The sequence below is a fragment of the Anomaloglossus baeobatrachus genome, chromosome 1 (assembly GCF_048569485.1).
Source record: "Anomaloglossus baeobatrachus isolate aAnoBae1 chromosome 1, aAnoBae1.hap1, whole genome shotgun sequence".
NCBI classification, from domain to species: Eukaryota; Metazoa; Chordata; class Amphibia; order Anura; family Aromobatidae; genus Anomaloglossus; species Anomaloglossus baeobatrachus.
In genome coordinates this window covers 563,477,250-563,505,062 of record NC_134353.1, presented here as the reverse complement: position 1 = coordinate 563,505,062, position 27,813 = coordinate 563,477,250, and the positions used below count along the sequence as shown (strand labels likewise).

The following is a 27,813-nucleotide window of genomic DNA, read 5'->3' as shown; positions in this document are numbered from 1 at the left end:
CCTAGGTTAATTATGGCAGGCGTCTCCCCGAGATACCTTCCATGATTAACCTGTAAGTTAAAGAAAATAAACACACTCATCCAAAAAATCCTTTATTTGGAATAAAAGACAAAAAAAACCCTCTTTTACCACTTTATTAATCCCCAAATACCCATCCAGGTCCTACGTAATCCACATGAGGTCCCACGACGCTTTCAGCTCTGCTACATGAAGCTGACAGCGAGTGGCCACAGACCACGACTGCTCTCTGTCAGCTTCACGCAGCAACTGAAGTGAGCCGCGCAATCAGCGGTGACGTCACTCAGGTGACCCGCGGCCACAGCTCTCAGGTGGAGGACTCCAGCTGTCCGCGGATCACCTGAGTGATGGCAATGCTGATCGCGCGGCTCACTTCAGTCACTCAGGGGATTTGCAATCACAGGTGAGTCCTTCATGTTTGACCGCAAATCAGGCTCCGACACAGAGAGAGAGATGCGCGATGTTAGTGAACTCAGGTGAAGCTCTGACGTCACTGCTGTGGACTCCTGTGTGCTGGCATTGACATCGGAGGTTCATCTGAGTTCATGACAGCAGAAAGAGACAGATCCGCAGGATGACAACGAAGTTGAGTTTTGTTCATCCGAGTTGATTCTCATCACCCGGCTCTGTCTGTGTCTGCTGTCAGCGGGCATGTAGCAGAGCTGAATTGCCGGGGGACCGCACTGACAAAAATGCATCCAAATTGCATGTAAAATGCATGCAAAATGCATCCAAAATGCATCCAAAATACATGTGTTAGTTAGTTTGAGGTCTGAGTCAGGAAGTAAACACAGATTGTAGAAAAAACAAGATTTCGCTGAGAGAACTAGTGAGACAAACTTCAAGGCACAAGGTAACTGAATAAAAATGTTACTTAATACAAAGCCACTTGGGAATCAGAGTCAGCCTCAAAATGTCTTGGGTGATGATGTCAGAAGAGTTGACCAGGCAATTTGTGAAAGCCAGCAATGGACCACAACAAAAGGCAGTGGTTATAGGGGGAGGCAGCAAGGCCCAGGAAAAGTGATAAGTCAACTGTAAAGCTCATACTGTAGTTCGTAATGGTGCTCAAATCTGAACAGGGACTAGATGTTCGGATGCTGTTCAGATGCTGAATAAAGTTTGTTGAAAGACGGCAGCCCCTTCGTCTGCGAGTAAGGAGCTGTGTAAGGTTACTCCTCTCTGCATGCTGATGAAACAGGCTCTTTGTGGGAACGCTGCACCAGGCTCTGTGGTGTAATCTTGAAAAAGGCACCGCGGGGGTAATCTGACAATAGCTCTGTGGGGGTACTCTTAAAATAGGCTCTGTGGGGGTACTCTGAAAATGGTGGATCTTTGGGGGAACTGTCCACCAGGCTATGAGTGGGCACACTGCACCAGACTCTGTGGAGTACTCTTGAAAAAGGCTCTGCAGGGGTAATCTTTAAAAAGCTTTGTGGGAGTACTCTGAAAAAGGCTCTGTGGAGGCACTTTGAAAAAGGTTCAGTGGGGGCACTTTGAAAAAGGCTCAGTGGGGGCACTTTGAAAAAGGCTCAGTGGGGGCACTCTGAAAACAGGTTCTGTGGCAGCACTCTTAAAATGTTGGCTTGGTGGTGGCACTGTTAAAATTTGTACTTTATCCATTTATTTCCTATTTATATTACTATGGTGACAGAACCCCTTTAAAGGGAACCTGTCACCAGTTTTTTCCCTATTAAACCAAAAGTGTCACCTTCTGCAGCTCCTGGGCTGCATTCTATGAAGGTGAACCTTGTTGCTGGCCCCCCTTGCAGACCCCAAAAAGAACTTTCTAAAATCTCATCGTTTCCTATGCAAATGACTTGTGTTGGCCAGTTGGGCTCATGTCCTTCCCTCTGGCCTTGCTCGCTCTCCCCCTGTCATGATTTATATGGATGACGACGCCCCTGTCATTGTCCATGCTGCTGGCGTAGTCTCGCGCAGGCGCAGTTTGCTGTGCCCCTATCACTGGCCTGAGCAGAAAGTTTCTTCCACGTGCGCCCGTGATGTATTTGTGATCACTGCTGTTTAACCTATTAAATGCTGCTATCAATCTATGAAAGTGGCATTTAAGGCACATAATGCTGTACAGGTCTCTTTTGTGTGCCAATTGGCCCCTTTGCAATGTGATCATGGTTTGTAGGAAGGTTACCATGGCACCTGGGGCCTGCTAAAGGTCCTTTCTATCATTTTGGTACTTCTGTGAAGTCTAGCCACAAGCCTATGATTTTGTATTATACAGTATATAGAACAAGTAATAAGGTGACCACTAGTTAAATTCCCAGTGGGACAAACAAACTGTAAAAAGTTTTTTTTAAAAAGTAAGAAAAAAATAAAGTAAAAGAGTGACAAATTGAATCACCCCTTTTTAAAATAGCTACATTAAAAAATTAAAAAGACAGTGTTGTCTTGTCCACAAACGTCCATTCTATCAAAATATATAATTATTTAAGCCAAACGGTAGAAGACGTAAACCAAAAACTAAAGAATTGAAACATCAGACTTGCCATTGGTAGGTCGGCTTACCTCTCTCAAAGAATGAAATTAAAAAGTAATCAATAAAATGTACACTCCCAAAATGCTATCAATTAAAACCCTTCTCCACCGCCTTCTCACCCAGCCTGTTTTCACCTTCCTCACCAGGCCAAATTTTACAATTGTAACCAGTGTCACTTTATGTGGTAATAACTCTGGAACGCTTCAATTTTACCCAGTGGTTCTGAGATTGTTTTTTCATGACACATTGTACTTCATAAAGAGGACCATGCAATTTGTTGTACAATCTGGAGTACAGGGATATACCATATGTGGTGGAAAAACTACTTTTTGAGCGCATGGCAGGGCTCGGAAGGGAAGGAGCACTATTTGAATCTTAGAGCGCAAAATTAGCTGGAAAAGATAGCGGATAACATGCCAAATATGCAAAGCCCCTAATATGCCTAAATAGGGGCAACCCCCTACAAGGGACAACGTTATGGAAATTATACCCCTGAAGGAATTCATCTAGAGGGGCAGTGAGCATATTGACACCAGTGCAGTGAATGTTGCAGAATTAAACATTGCAAATAAGCCCCTGTAATGCCCAGTACATTGTGGTTTCCATAATTGTGCCCAACTCATGCTTCTGGAGACACACATCCCATAAATTAAGTGAGCTCTGCTCATTACAATAATGCGAAGAATGTGGACGTTAACTGTGGTTTAGGCACAGTGTGTTGCTCAGAAGGGACGAGGGCATTTGGATATCACAGCGCAGATTTTGCTGAATTTCTTTTTTGGGGGGAGTCATAGCACTTTTTCAGAGCCTTTGTGCTACCAGTAAGGCCCCCTTCACACATACGTGCCTCCAGTATGTGTTTTGCAGTTTTCTCACGTACCGGAGACACGTACACACGTAAACCTAGGTATTCCTATGGTATTGGACACACGTAAGTATTTGTGCACGGAACGCGTGTCCGTTCCGTACTTACGTGTGTCCGTGTGTTACGCCGACATGTCCGTTTTCTCTCTGGCATCACGGGTGTCACACGTAACACACACAGACCACACGGATGTGTTCCATGTGACACGCACCGGAGAGAAGACGTGTCTGCGAGAAAAAAAAAACCAAAACATTACTCACCTTTTCCAGCCCTCCTGTCTCTGCCGCTGCTGTCACTTGCTGCCGACTGCCGCTAATTATGCTCATTGCATATTCACTTCACTGCGGCCAGAAGCAGCAGCAGCTGGGAGTCGGCAGGGCCGGAGACCGAACATCAGCACCACGGACAGCGACGCCAGGGTCAGGTAAGCAGAAAGTTCACGTTCTCCGTGTGTTATCACGGATAACACACGGAGAACACACGTAGCCCATAAACACGGGTCACGCAGGGCAAAACGCACCTCTGATACGTCCATGAAAAAGAAAAACGTGCGTGGTTTTTCACGGACATGTGAGAGAGGCATAACATGGAAGACTAGTATCATTCCATTAAAGGGGTTATCCGGCTTATTTTGCTTTTAGGGCATGTAAGTAGATAGCAACTACCTACCTGCCCTGCTGTCAGCCCCTCTTCCCGGCTCAGAGCGGTCATGTGACCACTCCTGTCATGATTTTGCTGCTTCCTGTGACAGGACCTTGTTGACGGACAACAGAGCAGACTTCATGTTGCCACCCTGCAGGGCAGGTACAGTGCGTGGAGTCCCCACCCCCTTCTCCACACCCTCCCACATATCCCGTAGTGCAGTGGTCACAAAGACTCTGCCCATAGGACACATGGCTTCTGATGCATCTTGCGGCACGGAGGCCCGCAGACCCCTTGCTGATCGCTGCTTGTGCTAGGGCTGCGCAGTCAGCGCTTTATATCAGATGACAGATTCCCGGGCGCAGCGCAGATACAAGCTCTGTATACAGCTACTGCAATGATCAGCTTCCAGCCAATCAGAGGCCAGCAGCGGATCACTGGAAAAGCATTATAGAGAGCTCGTCCCTGTGCAGCGCCCGGGAATTTGTAGATGTTTTTTTACACCATTCACAGTCTCGTAAAAATGATAATACAGATTTATTCTTCGAGTACAATTACTGCAATTCCACATCTATCATCTATATATTTTTTTAAATGTTTTTCACTTTTTATACCATAAAAGCGATTCAAAGTTACTTCAAACCCAAACTGATCACTTAAAAAATAGGTTTTGGAAATATACTGAAAAAAGTTGGAATAACTGCTAAACTTTTAAGGCTGTGTTCACATATAGCAGTGGTGCAGTTTCTTTTGTAGGGTAGAAGTCACAGTTAAACTGAACGATTTGCTGTTTTCAAAGACTATAGCAAACTGCATTTTTTTGACAAGGTTTCAAACGATAAAATCTTCACTATGGCCACGAAGTGTCAATTAACTTAGTCATTAACTTATTTTGTTGTATGATTATTTGTTTAACGCTTCATCCAAATGTACGTGAATCATGTTTGTGTGCTATTCGTGATTTTCACGGACAGTACACGGGCCCATTCAAGTCTATGGTGTCTTTCACATGTCTATGTCCCGGAAACATGTCTATGGGGAAAAAAAATCACAGAATGAGTAATTACTCAGGTGCAAATCATGGAACAGATAAATGCATGTAAATAGTAGAAAGCTCCTGCACCATCCGAAATCTGGATTAATGTACAGAGGTGCACATGGAGCCAGTTGTGTCTGTAAAAGCACATGATCCACGAAGTGCTGTTGTGCAAATTATGCTGCTTTTCTTGCTTCTGTGGCAACAATTTTAAAGGGAACCTGTCACCAGATTTTTCCCAATTAAAAAAAGAATCACCTTCGGCAGCTCCTGGGCTGCATTCTATGAAGGTGCACCTTGTACCCTGACTCCCCTTTCAGACCCTAAAAATAACTTTATAAAACTTGGCCGTTAGGTATGCTAATTACCTGTGTTGGCCAGATGGTCGGGCTCATTTTCTGCTCTTTTCCCCCCTCCTGCCGCTGATCGCCGTCCTCCTGTCTTGATTGACAGGAATGACACCTCCGTCATCCTCCTCATCGCATTTTCAAATCTTGCGCCTGTGCAGTTAGGTCGGCTTGTGCAGGCGCAGTTCGCTCTGCCGCATTGCGGGCACAGCAGAAAACAGCTGCCCTTGCTCACGCCGGTGAGCTAAATGCGCAGGCGTGAGATTATGGGCAGGTACGAGCATGGCGCTGGTGAGGTCAGCGCTGTGCATTACCTCACCAGCGCCATGCTCGTACCTGCCCATAATCACACGCCCCCATGCGATGAGGAGGATGACGGAGGTGTCATTCCTGTCAATCAAGACAGGAGGACAGTGATCAGCGGCAGAGGGGGGAAAAGAGCAGAAAATGAGCCCGACCATCTGGCCAACACAGGTAATTAGCATATCTAACGGCCAAGTTTTATAAAGTTATTTTTAGGGTCTGAAAGGGGAGCCAGGGCACAAGGTGCACCTTCATAGAATGCAGCCCAGGATCTGCAGAAGGTGATTCTTTCAGTTTAATAGGGAAAAATCTGGTGACAGGTTCCCTTTGAGGCTATGTGTCCACGTTGCTTTTTACCTGCTTTTTTGCTGCTTTTTCAACTGCAGCGTTTAATGCCAAAATACATGTGTTCTGCTTTTCAAGCAAAGTCTATGGGAATTTGGGTTTCTTGTCCGCACTATGCAGTTCAAACTGCAGCCTTTTTGTGGCAGAACTTTGGACAAAAACTCAGCTTTGAAGTGCAAAACCCAAATGGCAAAAACAATTGACATGTCAATTGTTTTTGCCATTTGCGTTTTGAACTGCAAAGCTGAGTTTTTGACCAAATTTCTGCCACAAAAAGGCTGCAGTTTGAACTGCATAGTGCGGACAAGAAACCCAAATTCCCATAGACTTTGCTTGAAAAGCAGAGCACATCTATTTTGGCATTAAACGCTGCAGTTGAAAAAGCAGCAAAAAAGCAGGTAAAAAGCAGGTAAAAAGCAACGTGGACACATAGCCTAAGGCCTCTGTCACACGTTCGTGCCTCCGGTACATGTTTGGCAGTTTTCTCACGTACCAGAGACACGTACACACGTAGACCTATGCATTCCTAATGGTTTGGACACACGTAAGTATTTTGGAATGGAACATGTGTCCGTTCCGTACTTACATGTGTCCGTGTGTTTCTCACGCCGACATGTTCATTTTTCTCTGGCATCACGGGTGTCACACGGCCCGCACCCGTATCACACGGATGTAGTGTGGATGCGGTCCTGTGTGACACGCGCCGGAGAAAACTCACGTGTCAGAGAAAAAAATAACAAGTCTTTACTCACCTTCTCCAGCCCTCCTGTCTCTGCCGCTGCTGTCACTTGCTGCTGACCACCGCTCATTATGCTCATTTAATATTCACTTCACTGCGGCCGGAAGCAGCAGCAGCGGGGAGTCGGCAGGACCGGAGACCGAAGATCAGTACCCTGGACAGCAGGAAGGACCACGTGAGTATGCAAATTACCGGTTTTCCGTGTGTTATCGCGGATAGTACACGTAGAACACACTTGGTCTGCACATACCAGAGACACGTACTTACCAAACGCAACACGCAGGGAAAATACGTGTCTCACGGCACGTGCGTGATTTTCACGTATGTGTGGCAGAGGCCTCACAGTGTTTGTTTTTTTATTTGCTTTTTGATGTAGTCAGATGTTATTTTAAGGCTGTGTGCCCACAATGAGCTTTTGATCAGTTTTTTCTGCTATGTAGTTTTGCTGTGTTAAAAATGCAACTTTTTCAGTTCCAGAAAAGTGGATGGGATTTCTGAAAATTTCATGACCACATTTTTTACTTTTTTACTCAGCATAAACTGATCTGCAGTGCGTGTTTGAAATCCGCAGCAGGTACTCAGAGCTGTATGTGCAGACTTTTCCCATAGAATTGTGGAAACATACTAAAAATGCATGTAATCTGCACATGAATAAAGTTTTATACAGCCAAATAACCAAAAGTATAAAAAAAAAGTATTCAAAGAATAACATAACAAAAACATAACATAACAAAAAGAGACATAAACCATATGCCAAAAACCACACTCAAAAATGGAATGAAAAAAAACATACATAACCTAATTTATATAATAAGTGGAGAAATACTGCAAAAAAATTTGCGACATCAAAAACTCACCAAAAGCTCATTGTGTGAACGTGGCCTAAAGTGTATTATAAATGAAAACCCATACTAAGGCCTCTGCCACACTCACGTGAATTTCACGCACGTGCCGAGAGACACGTATTTCCCCTGCGTGTTGCGTGCAGGTAAGTACGTGTCTCTGGTACGTGCGTGACACGTGTGTTCTACGTGTGCTATCCGCGATAGCACACGTAGAACCGGTAATTATTATACTCACCTGGTCCTTCCTGATGTCCGCGCTGCTGTCCGTGGTGCTGATCCTCGGTCTCCAGCCCTCCCGTCTCCCCGCTGCTGCTGCTGCCAGGCAGTGAAGTGAATATTCAATGAGAATAATGAGCGGCGGTCGGCAGCAAGAGGCAGCAGCGGCAGAGACAGGAGGGCTGGAGAAGGTGAGTTAATGTTTTTTATTTTTTTCCCTGACATGTGTGTTTACTCCGGCGCGTGTCACACGGGACCGCATCCACACTACACCCGTGTGGTACGGGTGCGGGCCGTGTAACACCCGTGCTGCCGGAGAAAACACTGACATGTCAGCGCTTTGAAAATCGCACACACGTACAAACGCACACGGACACACGTTCCGTGTGGTTTTACGTGTGTGTGCCTGCTACCATAGGGTAGCATTGCTGTACATGTCTCCGTGCCGCCGGTACGTGTAAAAAATGACAAACACGTGCCGGAGGCACGGATGTGTGGCGCAGGCCTTAGGGGGTGGAGGGCGGTAGTGGGGAAAACTGATGAGGTTTGTAATTTTTTGTCTCCAAAACAGGGCTTGATGTATGTATGGTATTTCTCATTTTTTGGGGGGGTTCTTTATCACAAGCACTAATAATATTCAAAAACAGCATAACAATTTTAAAATAAGCTATTAAAAAAACTTGAAAAAAAAGTACTTAAAGAATGTGGCAAATGCATGTGCTTTTTACGAGCATGTTCATATTTTCAGGTTTCTGAAGTAGTTTTTGAAGCCAAAAATTAAAGTATTTTTTACAGCGTTTTATTTTGCAGCCAAAACCTTCAGGCTTGGTAATAAAAATGTTGCATATAAAATGCAGCAAATAGTTGTGTTTTTTTCCACTTTTTTGCTGTTTGTTTGTTTGTTTGTTTGTTTCCACATTTTTGCTGTTTGGGGTTTTTTTGCTGTGTTTTTAAGGTGAATTACATGTCATTCGTCCACAGTACATTTTACAAAGTTTCGTTTTATTCAACAGAACGTTTACAAAACGTGCTGCAAAAACAAAAGTTTTGCTGCTTTTTTTTTGGACTTTCTCATTTTTTCCTATATGTGAAAAATACTTCAAAAATGAGGAAAGAATTGACATGCTGCGGATTTAAAAAAAATGTTGTAGTGCTCCAATTCCATCAGAAAAATAAAAGCTATGTGCATGAGATTTCTGAAGTCTCATAGCTTTATAATGCAGAAAAAAATTGAAAAAAAAATGCCGCTTGTGAAGATTGGTGTAGATTTAGGAGCTGAATCAGGCTTTTCTTTATAGATGTCTTTCTTTTATGATCCATAACTGGTTTTAACATCAAAAATTGCATAAAAAAATGTAAATATTAAAACACAATCTAACGATTTCTACTCTTCAGTCATGATAGGGTTTACTGGCAATTACATCATTAGCCAAGGGGGGCGTTTCATTTGGATAATACATTCCTGAATTCAATAAATGGCAAAATGAGGAGCCCTGAGTTCCTCTCTTGCAGCAGCCTTGGTAGGTCAGTAGAAAGATGTGGTCTGATTCAGCAGACAGGTTTTATAGAGACCGGCTCCCTGTAACGAGCGTGTGATGCAGCCGTAATATGACAGACAATTGCTCTTTTCTTTAGGTCCTGGATGGGTGGAAGATGATTAATAAAGGAAGAAAATTACAATTTTCTTCAAGTGTAAGGATGTGAATAAAAGCATCTTTAAGTTTGAGGAATGTATGGTCAGGTTTTTCCAAAAAATGCCTGCTGCTGACCCAAGACCCTGTGGTCACAAGGCAATCCGCATGAAAGTGGTCATGTGCTGGGTGAACGACACTGGTATAAAAGGATTAGGGTGGGCAAGGAAACTCTCTCGACTGCATCAAAGGGATTATTAAGTAATGAGGCATAAAACAAACTAAGGGCTGTCGTGTTCAGGAAATCTGCTTGCTGGATCTAGTAGGTACTCTTTTATAGTGCTATATATGACTTTATTTTTAGCCTGTTTGTGTATGATTATGTTTTATTCAGCTTTTTATATTAAGGTTTTTTTTTTGGGGGGGGGGGGTTCTGTGTTAAAGCTGAAATTGGTGAACTTTGTGAACAACTGTCTGCTATTTCTCGTAATTATCTTAGTGGAATTTGAGCCGGCAAATGAAGTGGGATCCAGAATCCTAGTGCCGCACCCACAGTCTGTCGCTGGAGAGGCTTATAAGTCTAAATGCTTTGTATGAAGGTGTCAGAACTTGCTCGGGTGTTTAATACCTTGGCTAATTTTGAGTGTATAACAGCAGTTATATGGATGAAAGCCCATTCCTGAATCACCAGGTCCCTTAGTCAGGCTTTTAATGCTGCTTAGCTTTTTAATCAATGAGGAAACTATTCCCTTTCATCAATGCATATGTTTTATTCCCGCAGACAATGAGTAGTGGTGGCATAATTGACTCTTAATTTCTTTTGGCCTTGAGTCTGCAGAATCTTTGACTAAGTAAGTTACTACTTACACTTATCATACTAATCTTCCCATTATGTAGGTTGCCCCATAGGAGGAGTTGCGCATCAAAGCTGGGAGGTTCTGTTTCCACTCATTATGAGGCTGCATTCTCAAAGTATTTTATTATATGCTTTAAATTTTACGACTGACCACACCAACCTTGTTTTTGTCATCTTTCTTTCAGCTGTGACTGTCCACGACTCGAGGATGTTGTGCTACAGGTCTTGGCGTTTCTACTCTGTGGCATTCTTGTTCGTACTCTTTTATGACCTGATATCTGCACAATTTCCTCGTCAATGTGCCACAACGGAGGCGTTACTTAGTGGCGAGTGCTGCCCAGGTCTATTTCCTCAATTGTCTCCAGATGCAAGTGACCAGTGTGGCTTTTCTGTAAGCCGTGGTCTGTGTGGAACTGTTAGTGTGGATTCCATGCCGCATGGACCCCAATATCAGCTTGATGGGACAGATGACCGAGAACTATGGCCCCTTCAGTTCTTTAACAGGACATGTAGATGTTTTGGTCGGTTCTATGGTTATAACTGTGGTAGCTGCAGACCTGGATGGACAGGGGACAATTGTGACCAACCACTTGTAGTAGGTAAGTAATCATTTTGCTTCTTTTCCTCTGCAATGACTAGGATATTAGAACATATTTACTTGATCATAAAAACCTCTCAAACTATCACACTTTTAGGTTAGTTGCCTGTACTCTAATTTAATGTGGTATAGGGTTAAAATGAGCAAACTTGACTATTTCCCATATGTAGTTTATTAAGAACACTGCAGTACAGATGTATTTTCCTAGGATATGTGCACACTGGGTGGAAAAAAGCCCCCCAAAAAAATTTGAGGCCGTAGTGTTGTGTGGGGTGCTTTTTTTTTTTTTTTTTTTTTTTTTTTTTTTTCTCCCCCACTTCAAACTAATTCATTAATTCCAAACCCTGAAATGGTTCAAAGGATTAAACTGATTATTCTTCGGGCAGCTTCATTCCTTAATGCTCCTGCTTTTTATAGTTGACAGTATAGGGAAAAGCAGCCAGTGGCTGAGCTGCCACAAGAAAAGACCGCAAAACCGGAAAGTAAAGCTGCTTCTGGAATAAGACAATCAGCTTTTTTCCTCAAGTGGAATTGCCTAATTGTCCATATAACCTGTGATTATTGCAGGTAGACACCAGTAGATCAGGTAGTGTGAATGTTCTCCATTCGAAATTTATTCTGTCAATCTACTTGTAATATTGTATAAAATGTGCTCTAACATTTTATTATAGAGATATAAGAAATGCTGAGCATCAGACTTGGCATTTTTTGTTAATAAAAAAAAAAAACAATTTGAGTAATTTACGGTCCCTCACTCAGAAAAGTGTGAACTCTCATGCATAACTTAATGTCCTGTAACAAGCCTAGGTATTAAGCATAACTTTTTTCTTAATTTTAGTGAGAAGAAATGTGTTGGACTTGCGTGCAGAAGAAAAACAACGCTTTGTTAATGCACTTGATCTTGCAAAAAACACTCTGCACCCGGACTTCGTTATCGCAACACGTCATCACAATGAGCTCATTGACCAAGAAAGAAATACTACGAACTTTGAAAATATTTCAATTTATGATTTCTTTGTGTGGACCCATTACTACAGTGTTAGCAAAACTTTTCTTGGGCCAGGCCAGGGAAGCGCTGGTGGCATAGACTTCTCTCACGAGGGGCCCGCTTTTCTTACCTGGCACAGATACCATTTGATGCAACTGGAAAGGGACATGCAGGTATGAGTAGTACAATTTTAGGATTGAGCAGGTTCACATGTAAATGTACAGACTGCAATTTTCAGACTAGTATTGGGTCTGTTGGCCATAATTGATAGCCTCACATGGCTAGAAGCTTGTTCAGTTGTGGATGTGCATGGCTGGTCCAGAAATCGTGATCTGTGCTCATATACTACCCATGAAATGTGGCCAAGTGAAGCTGTCATGTCATGACCACTTTCATAAGTCTCTTGTTATAATTGGAAATAAAGGGCTGTTAAACGAAATGTACCCTGCTCAAAAAGGAGCTTTGATGGGTACGCTTTTACTCAGAAAAAAATATCCACCAAGTAAATGCAGTGGAGGCACAGGTAGGGGAGACCCCTTAGGCAATGTTAGGAAGGGCTTAGAATATTTCAGAACAGGTGTCTCTAACTGGTTTGTTTTGTGGGATTTGTTTCGTTTGTGGTTTTTTGTTTTTTGTTTTTTTTTCATTTTTTTTAGTATTCAGAATTTTTAATGTGAATAAATGTTGTACTAGAGTTTATTGTAACATCTACTTACAAGTACTACTTCTGCTTTTCACTTGGAGCAGAGCGACCCTGACATATGACTCGCACAAGTGCAGTAAGAAAATCTCACATTGCACTTGGCCCCATTAAAGACAATGTTGCAGCTCAGATCGGCGAGTCTTCTTCTTTTTTTTTTCTCCGCCCTAAACGGACTGAGGGAAAAAATGGCAACATGCTGCGCTTGTCTGCGGGAGCCATGTCACCCGCACCCATACAAGTCTGTGGGTCTGAGAAACTCATCTGACTGCATTCGGGTGTCATTCAAGTGCAGTGCAATATAAGCACAGGCTGACAATGGAGGAGGTAAGGAGATCTCTTCCCTCTCCTCTGCAGCAGTGATCCGATCTCAGTAACAGATCGCAGTTGCATGGTACACAGATCAAGCTCTCAGCAGAGCGGGAGACGAAGGTCCTTGGCATATCGCATCCGATGCTCTTGCATCAAACGACATGCAAGTGACTCTGCCTTTAGGCCTTGCTACCACTAGTGTATGGCATCAAATGTCAGATGCTAATGATACTCGGCTCAAACTCTGCTGCGAGTGTGATCAGTCACTGTGCACAAAGCACAGGTGAGAAGTAGCTTAAAGAGAACCATCAGAATTTTTTTATATATCAAGTAAAGCCAGTGTTATACTAGTGTTGGGATGCTGAATGTAAGCATACATTTTGTTCTCAGATTGGAAGGTTTTTATTTGATAAATACCCTGGTTCCTCCAAAATAAGACCTAGTAGGATCTCTGGGACTTTATTGATTATGCTTTAAAATATAGGCCCTATTCCAAAAATAATCCTTAGTTGTGGTTCCATAAAGTGTGCAAGCAGCTTAAAGAGAAAATTCAGCAGTACTCATCAAAAAAAGCAGATATCCCTTTCTTAATGCTGCCCACCCCCACCTTCTCCAGGAAAAAAAAATCGCACCCTCCAGACCCCAAACAATTAAGGTTGGCAAGTACTGATGGTGGGTGGGTTTGTTCTCACACAGATCTGCATTGCTTCCAGCTCCCTTGCCATTCCAGCTGCATTGCACTGCATTGCACTCTCACAAGCAGATCATGTACCAGTATCTCTCCATGATACTACCTCCACTCACTGGGGGAGCCAATCACTGTAGAATCCATGGGGACATGACAGCAATGCAGATTGTGTAAGTGCATTCACTTGACAACTCTAATTGTGTAGGGACTGGTAAGTGCAATTCTTTTAGAGGGTGTCTGCTTTCTTTTAGGGTAAACTTAGCAGTACATGGAGAAGCATAAATTTAAGCAGGTAATTTAACCCTTGTAAATATGGTATGTACACATGACTATAGGACTAGGTCTACACCATATATAAGAATAAGGCTGCACATAAGCTCCGCCCCTTTCGGACATGTTTTTTCCATCTCCTATATAAGAAAGTCCTTAGTTACCCCTCTCCACCCATAGCAGTTTTTAATTGCAATGAGATGACACACAGTTAGGGTCACAGAGCTAGGGACCCCAATATAGAGATACCTTGACGAGGTTTTGGGGCTCAGTTACATTGATCAATGCGATTGCTAAATATCTCCTTTTTCCTAATATTCATAGCAGGTATGCAATTCATTATTCACATGTTCAAATTAGCAAGTAGCATTTTTCATTGTATATTCCAATATTTTTCCATATGCTTGAGGCATTATACCATTATCTAAGTTTGATGTGCAGCCTTATTCTTATATATAGTATGTATTTTTGGCTTGCACTCATATATATATATATTAGTGCTCACTTCAGTTATCCTATTCAGTTATATGTAGGTCTACACCATGACATGATAATAGCAGATCAGATAAGTAAATGTGCATCTGGACCAGTAATGGGGTTAACCCTAAATGTTGGTGTTCCAGAATGTGGTGAAGTGGTTGGCTTTGAATAAATGAGTGGAGTTCAAGAATAAATGTGAATTGCTTATGGTAAAATATAAGACATCCCTGAAAAAAACGAGCTCTAGTGCATCTTTCGGAGCAAAAATGGAAGACTCTGCTTTATTTATGGGAAAAAAAAATGCGGTACGTGCAAGTAAAATGACATTGAGATCTACTCCCCGCCCTGTCTGCTGGTTACAAGAGTAGAGGATGCGAGGGTGCATGCGCTGACCTCACATAGAGCATACGATGGTCTGATGCAGGAAGATGCCATCTTGGTGAAGACTATTCTACAATACTTAGAACTGATACTGAGCAGGAATAAACAGTGTATGACTGTGACAGGGGGAGGAAGGCCAGGAAGACTGGGGTGGAAATAATTCCAAAACCTGACCCACATATTCCCTTCCTGCTGCCCCTGTCAATCATATAGCAGTGCATTGCTGTAACTTTACTTGCACATATTTCTAAAATAAAACATCCAATCTCAGAGTGAAAGGTATGGGTGTGCGTGATCCAAGATACACTGCCTATCGCAGCATGCTCATGCCAATTTGGCAGGAGCAAAAATCGCTGCTGAACACTTCCTAATTGTTTAACATTGGAATGAGTGCGATCCGATGGCTTATCCAATTGAATTTGTCCATGTTAAATGCAAGTGGGAGTGAGACCTTGAAGGTGACCTGTTACCAGGTCAAAGTGGACAAGTTTCGCTCAAAATTTATTAATGCTGCTCCCCTGTGAGAATAGAGCTAAAGCTGTACTTTTCTGGAAACTTTTATCTTTTGTACGATTTAACATAGATTGTAGTTTAGCTGTGATGCCTTTTTTATGATCTGTCACAATCCCACTCTTGTGTTCAAATTTTTTCTGCCTTGTTGTGTTTTTTTTTTTTTTTTTTTTTTTTCCTTCCCCCTTGAGAATCCAAAGAGCCCCATACAGCCAGTTTTTGTCCTGGTCTGGTTCGAAGTAATGTGCTGAATGTATGGAAGGCCAGTCTGGTATTCTGTTGTAATTTCTAAATGTATTATTCATAATCAATCTGTTCCTTGTTCAGAATCTTCTGCAGGATCCTTCTTTTGCACTTCCATATTGGAACTTTGCTATTGGTGGAAATGAATGTGACATCTGTACTGATGACCTTGTGGGTGCAAGAAGTAACTTTGATCAAAATCTCCTAAGTCCAAACTCTGTGTTTGCTCGTTGGCAAGTTGTATGTGAATTTGTGGAGGATTATGAAAGCTTGGGGACTATCTGCAACAGTAAGTATTTGCTACAGAAGGTAAATGAACTATATGGATGCATGAGTTGTGTTCCTTTCCCTGAAGATGCAAATTGCATTCTTGTCATATAATGTGTACTATATCTTGTGCCATGTAAATTCTGATTTTGGCCTGTTGTGATGCACTGTGCTGGGGGGGGAGGATTGGTTTCTGCCCAGTAATAGTAGGGACAGTTAATTAACTTTGTGACTAGCCCACAGTGGGTGAGGTTGGCATACAGGAAAAGGCTGTTTGCTTCCTTTGAAAACTTCAGACAAGGCTTGGCATGCAGCTAGAGCAGACCTTTTGGGTCTGAGTGAATAGCAGAGCTGCATATAGTGGGTGACCTGTGCTGAGTCTGGGGCAAAGATAATGTTATCCAGAGTATTGACTGAGACACACAGCAGGATAGTGTTGAGACTATACACCAACCTTCCAACAGTGACCCTATACAGAAGGCTCCTGGGGTTGGATATCTAGCAGCAGGGCTCGAAGTAGCTTACAGATCAAAGGTGATGAGCCACAATGGACTAGTTTGTGAGATAAACTGACTATCCTGGGTAGAGACCCTGAAGTTCAATTCTTAGTGGCAAAAAACCCTCTTATCCCCACCCCTCCTTCAAGGAGAATTAAGGCCCCTTTACACAGACTTTCTAGCGATTCCCAACCAGGCCGGGATCGCTACAAAGTCTGGCTGTCAAACAGGCATACCTGCCAATGACGCAGCAGCGATACGGACCTGCATAACGACCTAGCTGGTCATTGGGGACATGTCAAAGCAGCTATTTGAAAGGGAAGTCGCTAACTAAGTTGTAACGGTGTCAAATACACTGATGCATGCTGCGCAGCAGGAAACAAAGGACCAAAAAATGGTCCTGAAAGATTTGTAGCGATGAGCGACCTCACAGCGGGGACCAGATCGCTGATGTGTTTGACACACTGCAATGTCGCTGGGGAGGTCGCTATTATGTCACAAAACTGGTGACGTTACAGCGATGTTGCAGTGTGTAAAGGGGCCTTAAGATGCAGAACAGAGAAAGGAAAGCATGGCTTACACTGACTGCACTGTAGTTACACTGGGATGTGCTGGAACAAAAGAATAACCCAGGTTGAACCCCCAGCCAATCTAGTTCTCCTAGGGAACTATAAACGATCAGCAGTCTAATCACTCATTAATTTCTGATCAGTTACACAGATTTGATCACCAGACACTCTCCTCTTGTCACTGGCAACACTCAGCCGGGGGAAATAGGAAGTGACTCATGATGGCTACAGGAGTAATCACATGACCCTGTGCTATGATGACAACCATGAGCTCAGTGATCACATCACAGCACCACTGATGGTGCTGGTTAAGATTTACCACAGTGGAGATTTAAATTGCTATGTCACATTTTGACATCACAATTAAAGGGATTAACAGGCATGGGTGGATAGCAGACCCACTTGTGCCTGTGCACACCTCAGCTGTTCAAATCAGGTGACGTGCGTTGACCTCTGGCAGCTGCCAGTGAACACAACTATAAGGGTTAGGAAGTAATTTTACTGCCTGCGGTTAAGGGGTTAAAGATGCTTTGTATTACTGAAACATGCTGGAAGTTGTGTGCCAATTATATTTTTGTGTAAAGTTGTTGATGAAGGAATTGGCAATCTCCTTGTTGGAAAGTTGCTATCTGGTCCTGGCCAGCAGCAACTTGAGGCCTGCACTGGCATACTGTCCATACACCCAGCCAGGAACATGTCTTCCATGCAGCATGCTGGGGCATCAGGAACAATACCTTGCCCATGACTTTAAGTCCCTGTTCCACTCCACATATCCAAGCACTTACTCACTCCTTTTTATTTTCTTGACACATGTAAGGGGTGGGCAGACCCCTTACAAGGAAGCACAGGTTTTCTCTGAAGTGGTAAATGCTGTCCCCATAGAAACTGTACAGGAGGGAGGAGGAGCCGGCAGCTTAGGGGGAAAGGAAGTGTGTGCTGAAGGCAGTTGTGTCTGGACGGGAGAGAAGAAACAGCCAGGGGCAGAGTGTGGAGCTGAGTGGGCAGAAAGAAAGAGAAAGAAAGAAGGGAGCCTGAAGAATAGGAAAGCCGGAGAGAAAAGGAGCGGGCGGAACCTCATAGTGCGAAGCAGTCCCGGTGTGGGTCCGGGCTGTGGGTAGCCATAAGTGGGAGCCAGGTGAAGTAGAGTAGCCGGGCACATCCCCACTGGAGGAGACGTCAGGGCAGGCTTTCCCCAGCTAAGAAAAGAACGTGAAGTCATCTGTAACTGCCGGTTTTTGGAAAGAGTTGTGAAATAAAGAGTGTCTTTTATTTGCATCGAACCATGCCTGGAGAGTGTTTATACGTCGGACGACATCTGCACCACCACACTCTGCCCCACCAAGACAACTCCCGTCCCGATAGTGACGGCGGAGCCAGGGGTAAGCCTGACAGAAGGGGCCACGACTACAAGCCCAGAGGCGCCCCTGGCACCCCGTTACACACATATAATATTTTTTTTTTTTTTTTTTTTTTTTTTTTTTTTTTAACAGACACAGCAGGTAGTTCAATTAGAAGAAATCCTGCTGGAAACATCGCTCGTCCAATGGTACAGAGGCTTCCTGAGCCAGAAGATGTGCTTCTTTGTTTAGAGGTTAATTTGTTTGATACTCCACCATTCTTTTCGGATTCTACAGAAAGCTTTCGAAATACCATTGAAGGTAATACCGTAGAAGACTTTAATAAGAGCGAGGCATAGATGTATTGAGTAATTTCTTTTTATTTATTTATTTATTTATTTATTTTTTCATAGGATACAGTGAGCCTTCAGGGGAATATAATCCCACAGTAAGAAGTCTTCATAATCTAGCTCATCTATTCCTAAATGGTACTGGGGGACAAACTCATGTGTCTCCAAATGACCCAATCTTTGTGCTTCTTCATACTTATACTGATGCAGTTTTTGATGAGTGGCTAAGGAGGTTTACCACAGGTAAAATCTTGTAAAGATATTCTGCAGGTTGTATAATGTATACTGCTTAGTGCTGTGAAGTTACTTTGGGGGGTTTCAGTGTTCCCTTTCCCCTCACCTATATTCTACTTTTTGTCCTTCTGTTAGATAAAAAAAAAAACTACAGATACAAAAAAAATGTAACTTTAATGGGGGGGGATAAAACAATGACAACTCTACCACTACTTGCTTAAGGCTTAACATGTTTCTCATTACTTTCTAATCTTAAGATCTTAATCAGTATCCACTGGAAGATGCACCTATTGGTCATAACAGACTATACAACATGGTTCCATTCTGGCCACCAGTGACCAATATTGAAATGTTTGTTTTGGCGCCAGATAATCTGGGATATGCATATGATGTCCAGTGGCCAAGTAAGTAGAAGCGCTAGCCAAAGATTGACTTCAATGTGCCGTTGTTTATTCTAGTTATACACTGTAGGCTTTTGCAAATAGTATATTGTGTATTTGAAGTGTTTAAACCAATCTTGGGGTGTGCAAATGGGCCGTTCGTTCTTGAAAGTGTTTTAAGACCTGTCAATGCAGGGGGGGGGTTCAAAGGCTTCCAGAAACTAGAAGGAAGCTGCTACAAACGGGTGGTTTTTCTCAGGACCTGTAAAGAGAATCCTTTAAGTTTTGTGTGTGTGTGTGTGTGTGTGTGTGTGTGTGTGTGTGTGTGTGTGTGTGTCCCCTAATCTGGGAGTATGTAGAGGCAAAGATCCTGATTCCAGTGATGTCACTTACCGAGCTTTGCTATCATTTTGATAGTCAATGTTTTCTCTGCTGCAGCTATACAGAGCTCATGAATATGCTGGACTACCTGGCAACACACAAAGTAGTCCTCTGATGATCTACTGCTGATTAACCAGTGATTTTTATCAAAACTAAGCAGCGCAGTGAGTAACACATCACTGGAATCTGCATCTCTACCCCATTGCTCTTGATTAGGCTGCTTTCACACCTCCGGTTTCTGCAATGCGGCACAATCCGGCACTTTGCAGGAAAATCGCAACAGTGTTTTTTTTTTTTTTTTTTTGCTGCCGGTTGCGTTTTTCCTGCATAGACTTTAATTAGTGCCGCATGGCCTTGTGTTCGGTCCGTTTTTTGCCGCATGCGGCAGATTTAGCCGATGCGGCGGCCAGATGGAACGTTCCCTGGCACGTTTTTTTTCGTGCGGCACAAAAAACCGCATCCGGCCGATGCGGCGCATTTTTTCAATGCATGCCTATGGCGGCCGGATGCGACAAAAAACACATCTGGCCGCCGCATGCGGTTTTTGCCACTGCACATGCTCAGTAGCATGCCGCAAGTGGCAAAAACCGGACGGGCCGCATGGGAAAAACCTTATGCAAAGGATGCAGTGTTTTCACCGCATCCGTTGCATAGCTTGCACAGCTGGATTGAGCCGCAGAGCTCAAGCCGGATGTGTGAAAGCAGGCTAAGGTGGCAAAAACCTGGGGACAGATTTCCTTTTAAGGTTGACTGCATGTTTACCAAACCACTACATCTAGGGCAATGCAGGACTGTTTTAACAGTGTTACTATTGCCTCTTTAGGTCGTCCATTAAGCTTAAGCAATACAGAGATCATCACAACAGCAGTTATTGCCGCTTTGGTTCTTGTGGCTATAATTTTTACGGGTGCCACATGTGCTGTTCGGCATAGGAACAAAAAGAACGAGGTACTTCAGCCCCTCCTTGGTGAATCCTATCCACGTTATGCTGAAGACAAGGAAAATACACAAGCTGTGTGACATATCTAAAAAATTTGTTCCAGCTATAAAATGTTTAGTGATTTTTACTTGATGCTAGTGTTGAGCTGTAAGTTGGAAGTCTTTAGATTATACTGTGTATGCGAAGTCTGTTTTTTGTCTTTTTGTTTTATTTTTATTGCTAAGAATATTCCAACAAGGAGTTGGCTTTATTTAAATGTCTAATCTCTGCTGCTAGTAAGCCTTAAACCCTACCGTGCACAGGTTTCTGCCATCACTGTGTGGAACTGTATAAACCCCATGATCTGATCTGGATTGTGATTGTCGTCCTTTTTTTGAGTAGAAAATAAAGTCACAGGCCAAGTACAAATTGACTATGAATAAAAAAAAATTTTGAAATTTGTATTATGAATTCTCATTTCCTTTATTTTTTTATTTTTTTTTTTCTTTTTGCCACTAAAGTGTTAATTCTGGGACCATCTGAAATGCAGTTTGTGGCTTCATCTATATTATGACTTTGTATGAAAACAGTCTAGCCTCTCACCAGCAGAGTCTAGAGGAGTGGGGGGGGGGGATTGGGTGTGTGTGTGTGTTAGCAGAACTTTTTTGCCAGCGACTCTGTAGAATCTGTTCTAATGTATGATTACTGGACATGTGAACTCAGCCTTACATTGTTCAGTGCAGAGATTTTCTCACATTGCACTTGTCCAATTCATGTGCTCGTGTGAATGAGTCCTTGTTTAAAAAAAAAAAAAAAAATCTTCAGTATTTTGATTCTAAAAATTGTCTCAAATTCAAGGAATTGTAGCCTACAGCATTTAATTCTCTAGTTGGCTATCCAGTTAATTGTTTGGATGAGTATTCATGGCAGAAATTAATGCAGTTCATAGCTGGCAAAGGCTTCAGATTCTAAAACAGTTGCCCACTAGAGGCATCACATTAAGGCTATGTTCACACACAGCCATCTTGGTGTTTGTCCTATTGGGGGGGGGCGTTGTGCTTCGAAAGATGCTAAAAGTATGGACATGCTGCATATTTCAAAAATGAATATAAAAATTCTCATTGTCAACTTTTATTGTAGCAAATGGAGTGCCACCTAAGGCAAACCATTGCCGTGCACATTCAGCAAATAGGCAAAAAACTGAGAGAGAGAGTGTTGAATGCAAATGGGTCAATACTTTATTAGAAAATTTAAGATCATACACAAAGGTCAGCAGAAAAACCGTGCATGTATAAAATGCATGACAGGGTTGTGACATAACAGGCAATGATTACCCAAGGACGGGTCCTCATATAGAAATATTCATAGCATGGCACCAATAAAAATATGATATAAACAAAGTTGTTATTGGAAACAAAATGTATAGTGTAAAGCACTTGGTGCAAGATGATACTCCATTGACACTAAAACATTTGTTTGTATATAATACCACTTATGTTAAGTAATATGGCTCAAAAGACCGAAATTGAGTTCGGCCATAGCACAAATCACACAGAGGGTGACAAAGGGGGTATCATCAGGAGATGCATAGGAATTTACCTAAAAGTGCCTAGTGCTTTAAATATAATCCATATAGGGTGCCAGTCCATCATACAATTCCCCAAGAGGATCCAAAAACCCCAACGTACATTTTGCTGATGTGTCAAAGGCTGCATCAGGGAGGAAGATCCTGATGTCCCCCTCTGTCCGATTTGTGCTATGGCTAAACTCCATTTTTGTTTTGAGCCATATTACTTAAACATTTGTATATAATACCACTGATGTGTATATAGCATTCGTGTCAATGGGGTGTCATCTTACACTAGGCACTTTACACTATGGATTTTGTTTCCAATAACTTGGTTTAAATCATATATTTTATTTTTTTTTTTTTTTATTGGTGCCTTGCTATGAATATTTCTATTCTAGGTCCCATCTATGGGTAATCATTCCCTGTTCTGTCACAACCCTGTAATGCATTTTATCCATGCATGTTTTTTATGCTGACCTTCGTGTATGATCTTAATTTTATAGTAAAGTATTGACCTATTTGCATAGTTCAAAAATGGTGCAACATTGAAGTGCAGTCAGAAACAGCGTGCATGAGACGTCTAAAATCTCTCAATTTGCTAGGTAGTTTCTAATTTGCATCAAACAGCAAAAACACAACGTATGACTAGAGCCTAAGGGTGCTCCTAATTGTGGCACATCTGCTTCTAGAGGACTCTTTAGCAAGACTGGTGTAAGACATGCCAGGCTTGAAGATCTGGCCCCCATGTTCTTGTAGATTGGCATCTCTCAGGATAAGTTTTCATCTAGAAAAGCCCCTTTTGAACAATGCATATTAACGACCCATGACGTACTGTGTATGTCATGGATCGTGTGCAGTTAATCCCCTCCCCCTGCCCTTATATGGCAAGATTGACAGAAAAATAAAGTTACGGCTCTCGGAAGAGAGGAAAAAACAAAATGCCTGGGGGCTGAAGGGGTTAAATATATATTATACAAATAAAAAAAAAACACACAGCATATTACACTTCCAGGAAAGTGGATGGGGATTTATAGAAATCTCATGCTCATTGTGCTATTTACTTAGCTTAAATTATCCTCCAGTCCATGTTTCAAACCTGCAGTATGTCACAATTTTTCATGCAGGTTCCCTGAGATTTGTTTCCCAATTTTACCCATAGAATTGCATCAGATGCCAATCTGAACTTAGTGCGTGTTTTTTTTTTTTTCTTTCAACATTTCTGCAGCAGAAATGCAGTTAAAAAAAAAAAGCATTTATCTGCACATTAAGTTTTGTCAAAGCCAAATACGAGAAAAAAATAAAAAGCAGCTTTATTTTAAAGCATAACAATGAAAACTGCAGTGTCAAACATGATAAAGTGCGCAAAAAAAATGAGAATGCAACCTGTTAATAGGTACAGAATCTGAAACATCAAACTTATTGATATTGTTTTTGAAACTATGCAGATTTAATATACGGTATTCCAAAAAAACTTTTTTTTTTCCTCCCATCCAAGATCAGTGGTTGGGTGAAGCAATGTATTGTCAAGCTATGTTTTCTTTTAATTCCTTAATGACAACCAAAAACATTTTAATCCCCATGATCAACAGTTCATACCCCAGTTCTTAATACTGTGCATTGCCCCATCTAACATCGATGACAGCTTGAAGTCTTTTGTGGTAGTTGTAGATGAGGCTTTATTTTCTCAGATGGTAAAGCTGCCCATTCTTAGCAAAAAGTCTCCAGTTCCTGTAAATTCCTGGGCTTTCTTGCATTAACTACGCACTTGAGTTTTCCCCCCAGAGTGGCTCAATGATATTGAGGGCAGGAGACTGAGAGCCACTCCAGAACCTTCATTTTGTTCTTCTGTAGCCAGTGACAGGTGCCTTGTGTTTTGCAATGTCCAAGTACATCCCATGTGCAGCTTCCAGGCTGATGAGGGCAAATTTTCCTCCAGTATTTGCTCTTAAAGTGTTGCATTCTTTTTTTTTTTTTTTTTCCTTCAATGTTGACTACGTTTCTATGTCTTTTATAGCTCACACATCCCCACATCAGCAATCCACCTCCATGCTTTACAGCAGGAATGGTGATCCTTTCACAATGGGTTTTATTGATACCTCTCCAAATGTAATCTTACTGGTTGTGGCCAAAAAGTTCGGGGTTTTTTGGGTCTCCTCTCTCCAAATCACCTATATTCCAGAGGTTGGAGGCTTGTCTCTGTGCTGTTTGGCATATTGTAGGTGAGACACTTTGTGGCATTTTGCGCAGTAATTGCTTCTTTCTGGCGACTCTACCATGCAGCCAATTTTTCTTCAAGTGCCTCCTTATTGTGCATCTTGAAACGGCCACAGCACTAGTTTTCAGTGAGTCTTGTATCATGTTTGTGGGTTTTTCTTTGCATCCTGAACATTTTTTCTGGCATTTGTGGCCAAAATTTGTCGATCTACCGGATCGTGGTTTAGATTTTTTTTTATTATATAAAAAGGCCAAGAAAGCAAAAAAATCTGCTAGGTTATGTAAACTTTTGAGCAGAACTGTAAGTGGCACAATGAATGGCATGCCCCTCTTTTTTGGTGGACACTAAACACTGCTCTGTCATGTGCTGTATGTACAATGATCCTGTAGGTCACTCACTTTCATTTGTGCCATGCTGTATAAATCTGGAATATTTTTATGGAACATTACATAGATGTATTTGTGATATTTATATAGTTTAAAAAAAAGAATTCAAATCCTCACCACTTCCTGCCATCTTAAACTCAAAAATATTTCCAGACTGTCCTTTCCTAAAAACTCGAGCTACAAAAATGCTAGTGCATGCCCTTATCTCCTGCCTTGATTACTGCAACATCCTCCTCTGTGCCCTCCTTGCTAACACGCTTGCCCCTCTCCAGTCCATCCTTAATTCTGCGGCCCGAATGATCCACCTCTCTCCTCAATACCACCCCACTTATCCCCTCTGCAAATCTCTCCATTGGCTTCCAATCCTCCACCGTATCCAATTCAAACTACTAACACTGACCTACAAAGCCATCCATAATCTGTCTCCTCCATATATCTCCGAAATAATCTCCTGCAACACTTTAACACTAGTGATGAGCGAGTATGCTTGTTACTACTCGGTACTCGCACGAGTATCACTGTACTCGGGCTACTCGGCGGGTACCGAGTAATTTTGCAATACTCGTGCTTTACTCGTGGTCTTCATCCCTGCATGTTGGCGCTCTTTTGAGAGCCAGCCCTCATGCAGGGATTGGCTGGCAGACCACTGCAATGCCACAGCCCTGTTAGTTGTGGAATTGCAGTGATTGGCCGGCCTGCACAGCGTGACCGAGCCTTTATACCGGTCGGCGCGCTGTGCTCTGTACACAGCCATCTCATATTCCCTGCTTTCCACGCCCACAGGCGCCTATGATTGGTTGCAGTGAGACACGCCCCCACGCTGAGTGACAGGTGTCACACTGCACCCAATCACATCAGCCGGTGGGCGGGTCTATACTGTGCAGTAAAATAAATAAATAAATAATTAAAAAAAACGGCGTGCGGTCCCCCCAATTTTAATACCAGCCAGATAAAGCCATACAGCTGAAGGCTGGTATTCTCAGGATGGGGAGCTCCACGTTATGGGGAGCCCCCCACCCTAACAATATCAGTCAGCAGCTGCCCAGAATTGCCTCATACATTATATGCGACAGTTCTGGGACTGTACCCGGCTCTTCACGATTTACCCTAGTGCGTTGGCAAATCGGGGTAATAAGGAGTTAATGGCAGCCCATAGCTGCCACTAAATCCTAGATTAATCATGTCAGGCGTCTCCCCGAGATTCCTTCCATGATTAATCTGTAAATTACAGTTAAAAAACACACACACCCGAAAAATCCTTTATTAGAAATAAAAAACACTAACCAAGTCCCTCATTACCAATTTATTAACCCCGACAAACCCTCCATGTCCGGCGTACTCCACGGACTCCGGCGTCGCGTCCAGCTCTGCTGCATGGAAGTGACAGGAGCTGCAGAAGACACCGCCGCTCCGGTCACCTCCACGCAGCTAATGAAGGGAATAGCGCGATCAGCTGCTGTCAGTCAGGTAACTCCCGGCCACCGCTGGATCCAGCGGTGGCCGCGATTAACCTCAGTGACAGCAGCTGATCGCTATACTCACCTCAGTTGGTGCATGGAGCTGACTGGAGCGGCGGTGAGTAGCGCGATCAGCTGAGCCGTCACTGAGGTTACCCGCGGCCACCGCTGCATCCACCGCTGGATCCAGGTAACCTCAGTGACAGCTCAGCTGATCGCTATACTCATCTCATTAGCTGCGTGGAGGTGACCGGAGCGGCGGTGTATTCTGCAGCTCCTGTCACTTCCATGCAGCAGAGCTGGACGCGACGCTGGAGGACTGTGGAGTACGCCGGACATGGAGGGTTTGTCGGGGTTAATAAATTGGTAATGAGGGACTTTGTTAGTGTTTTTTATTTCTAATAAAGGATTTTTCGTGTGTGTGTGTTTTTTAACTGTAATTTACAGATTAATCATGGAAGGAATCTCGGGGAGACGCCTGACATGATTAATCTAGGATTTAGTGGCAGCTATGGGCTGCCATTAACTCCTTATTACCCCGATTTGCCAACGCACTAGGGTAAATTGGGAAGAGCCGGGTACAGTCCCAGAACTGTCGCATATAATGTATGTGGCAATTCTGGGCAGCTGCTGACTGATATTGTTAAGATGGGGGGCTCCCCATAACGTGGAGCTCCCCATCCTGAGAATACCAGCCTTCAGCCGTATGGCTTTATCTGGCTGGTATTAAAATTGGGGGGACCGCACGCCGTTTTTTTTAATTATTTAATTATTTATTTCACTGCACAGTATACACACACCGGCTGCTGTGATTGGGTGCAGTGAGACAGCTGTCACTCAGTGTGGGAGCGTGTCTCACTGCAACCAATCATAGGCGCCGAAAAGCAGGAAAGCAGGGAATAGGAGATTGATTAATGAGCGGCCGGCTTTTTCAAAAGAGGAAAAGCCACCGGAGTTTGAACAGCTGTGCAGCGCCGCGGCAGTGATCGGGGAACGGTAAGTAAGAGAGAGGGGGGGGGAACTGACCGACAGACTGTGAGAGGGGGACAGACAACACAGAGAGAGACAGACCGACGGACTGAGGGAGATAGAATAAAAAAAAAAAAAATGACCGACATCGCTAGTAAAAAGCACAAAACGTGCGTTTTGGACATCGGAGTGCCACACAAGGTTTTCATGTAAAATCTTTCATGTATTAATCTCAAAAAGTAACATACACCAGCTCTATCTCACTATTGGGTATGTGCCCTTAACATTTCCGCCATGAAAATTCATTTTGGTGTCATTTTGGAAGGTTTTCTGGTGAGTCCGTAAAAATGGCGTAAAACTTGGACAAAATTGTTCACAGCTGTGACTTTTGAGTGATAAATGCTTCAAGGGGTCTTCCCCATGCTGATGCCATGTCATTTGAGCACTCTTCTGAGACTTTTGTGACATTTTTAGGGTTTCTACATGCTGCCGGGGGGTCATTTCACAAAAATACTCGGGTCTCCCATAGGATAACATTGGGCTCGGTGCTCGGGCCGAATACACGAGTATCTTGGGAGGCTCGGCCCGAGCTTCGAGCACCCGAGCTTTTTAGTACTCGCTCATCACTATTTAACACGTAACCTCCAGTCCTTCCAAGATATCCTTCTCGCTCATTTGCTCCTCATGCAACCGCCTCAAAGACTTCTCCCGAGCATCCCCAGTCTTCTGGAATTTTCTGGCTCGACACGTCACACTATATGATACACTTGCAAGC

At 43.1% G+C, this 27,813-nt stretch overlaps 1 protein-coding gene across 3 annotated transcripts; it reads left to right on the top strand.

The window, feature by feature from the left end:
• Positions 1-9,726: 9,726 nt before the first annotated feature.
• On the top strand, positions 9,727-20,877 carry TYRP1 (tyrosinase related protein 1). Of its 3 annotated transcripts, none has more exons than XM_075339606.1 (8): positions 9,727-9,803; positions 10,523-10,936; positions 11,774-12,096; positions 15,592-15,796; positions 18,331-18,498; positions 18,591-18,770; positions 19,019-19,165; positions 20,346-20,877. In XM_075339606.1, exons 2-8 carry the CDS (start codon positions 10,546-10,548, stop codon positions 20,540-20,542), a joined length of 1,611 nt encoding a protein of 536 aa, XP_075195721.1. In that variant the 5' UTR covers positions 9,727-9,803; positions 10,523-10,545; the 3' UTR covers positions 20,543-20,877. The 3 variants fall into 3 exon arrangements, with proteins under 3 accessions (XP_075195721.1, XP_075195730.1, XP_075195737.1); XM_075339615.1 differs by having other exon boundaries at positions 9,731-9,807; XM_075339622.1 differs by lacking the exon at positions 9,727-9,803 and adding an exon at positions 10,265-10,332.
• Positions 20,878-27,813: the final 6,936 nt, after the last annotated feature.

Coding starts and splice junctions, on each gene's coding strand:
- TYRP1 (XM_075339606.1), top strand. CDS start 10,546: ATGTTGTGCTACAGGTCTTGGCGTTTCTACTCTGTGGCATTCTTGTTC. Junction 10,937..11,773: donor TGACCAACCACTTGTAGTAG/GTAAGTAATCAT, acceptor TCTTAATTTTAG/TGAGAAGAAATGTGTTGGAC. Junction 18,499..18,590: donor CTTTCGAAATACCATTGAAG/GTAATACCGTAG, acceptor ATTTTTTCATAG/GATACAGTGAGCCTTCAGGG.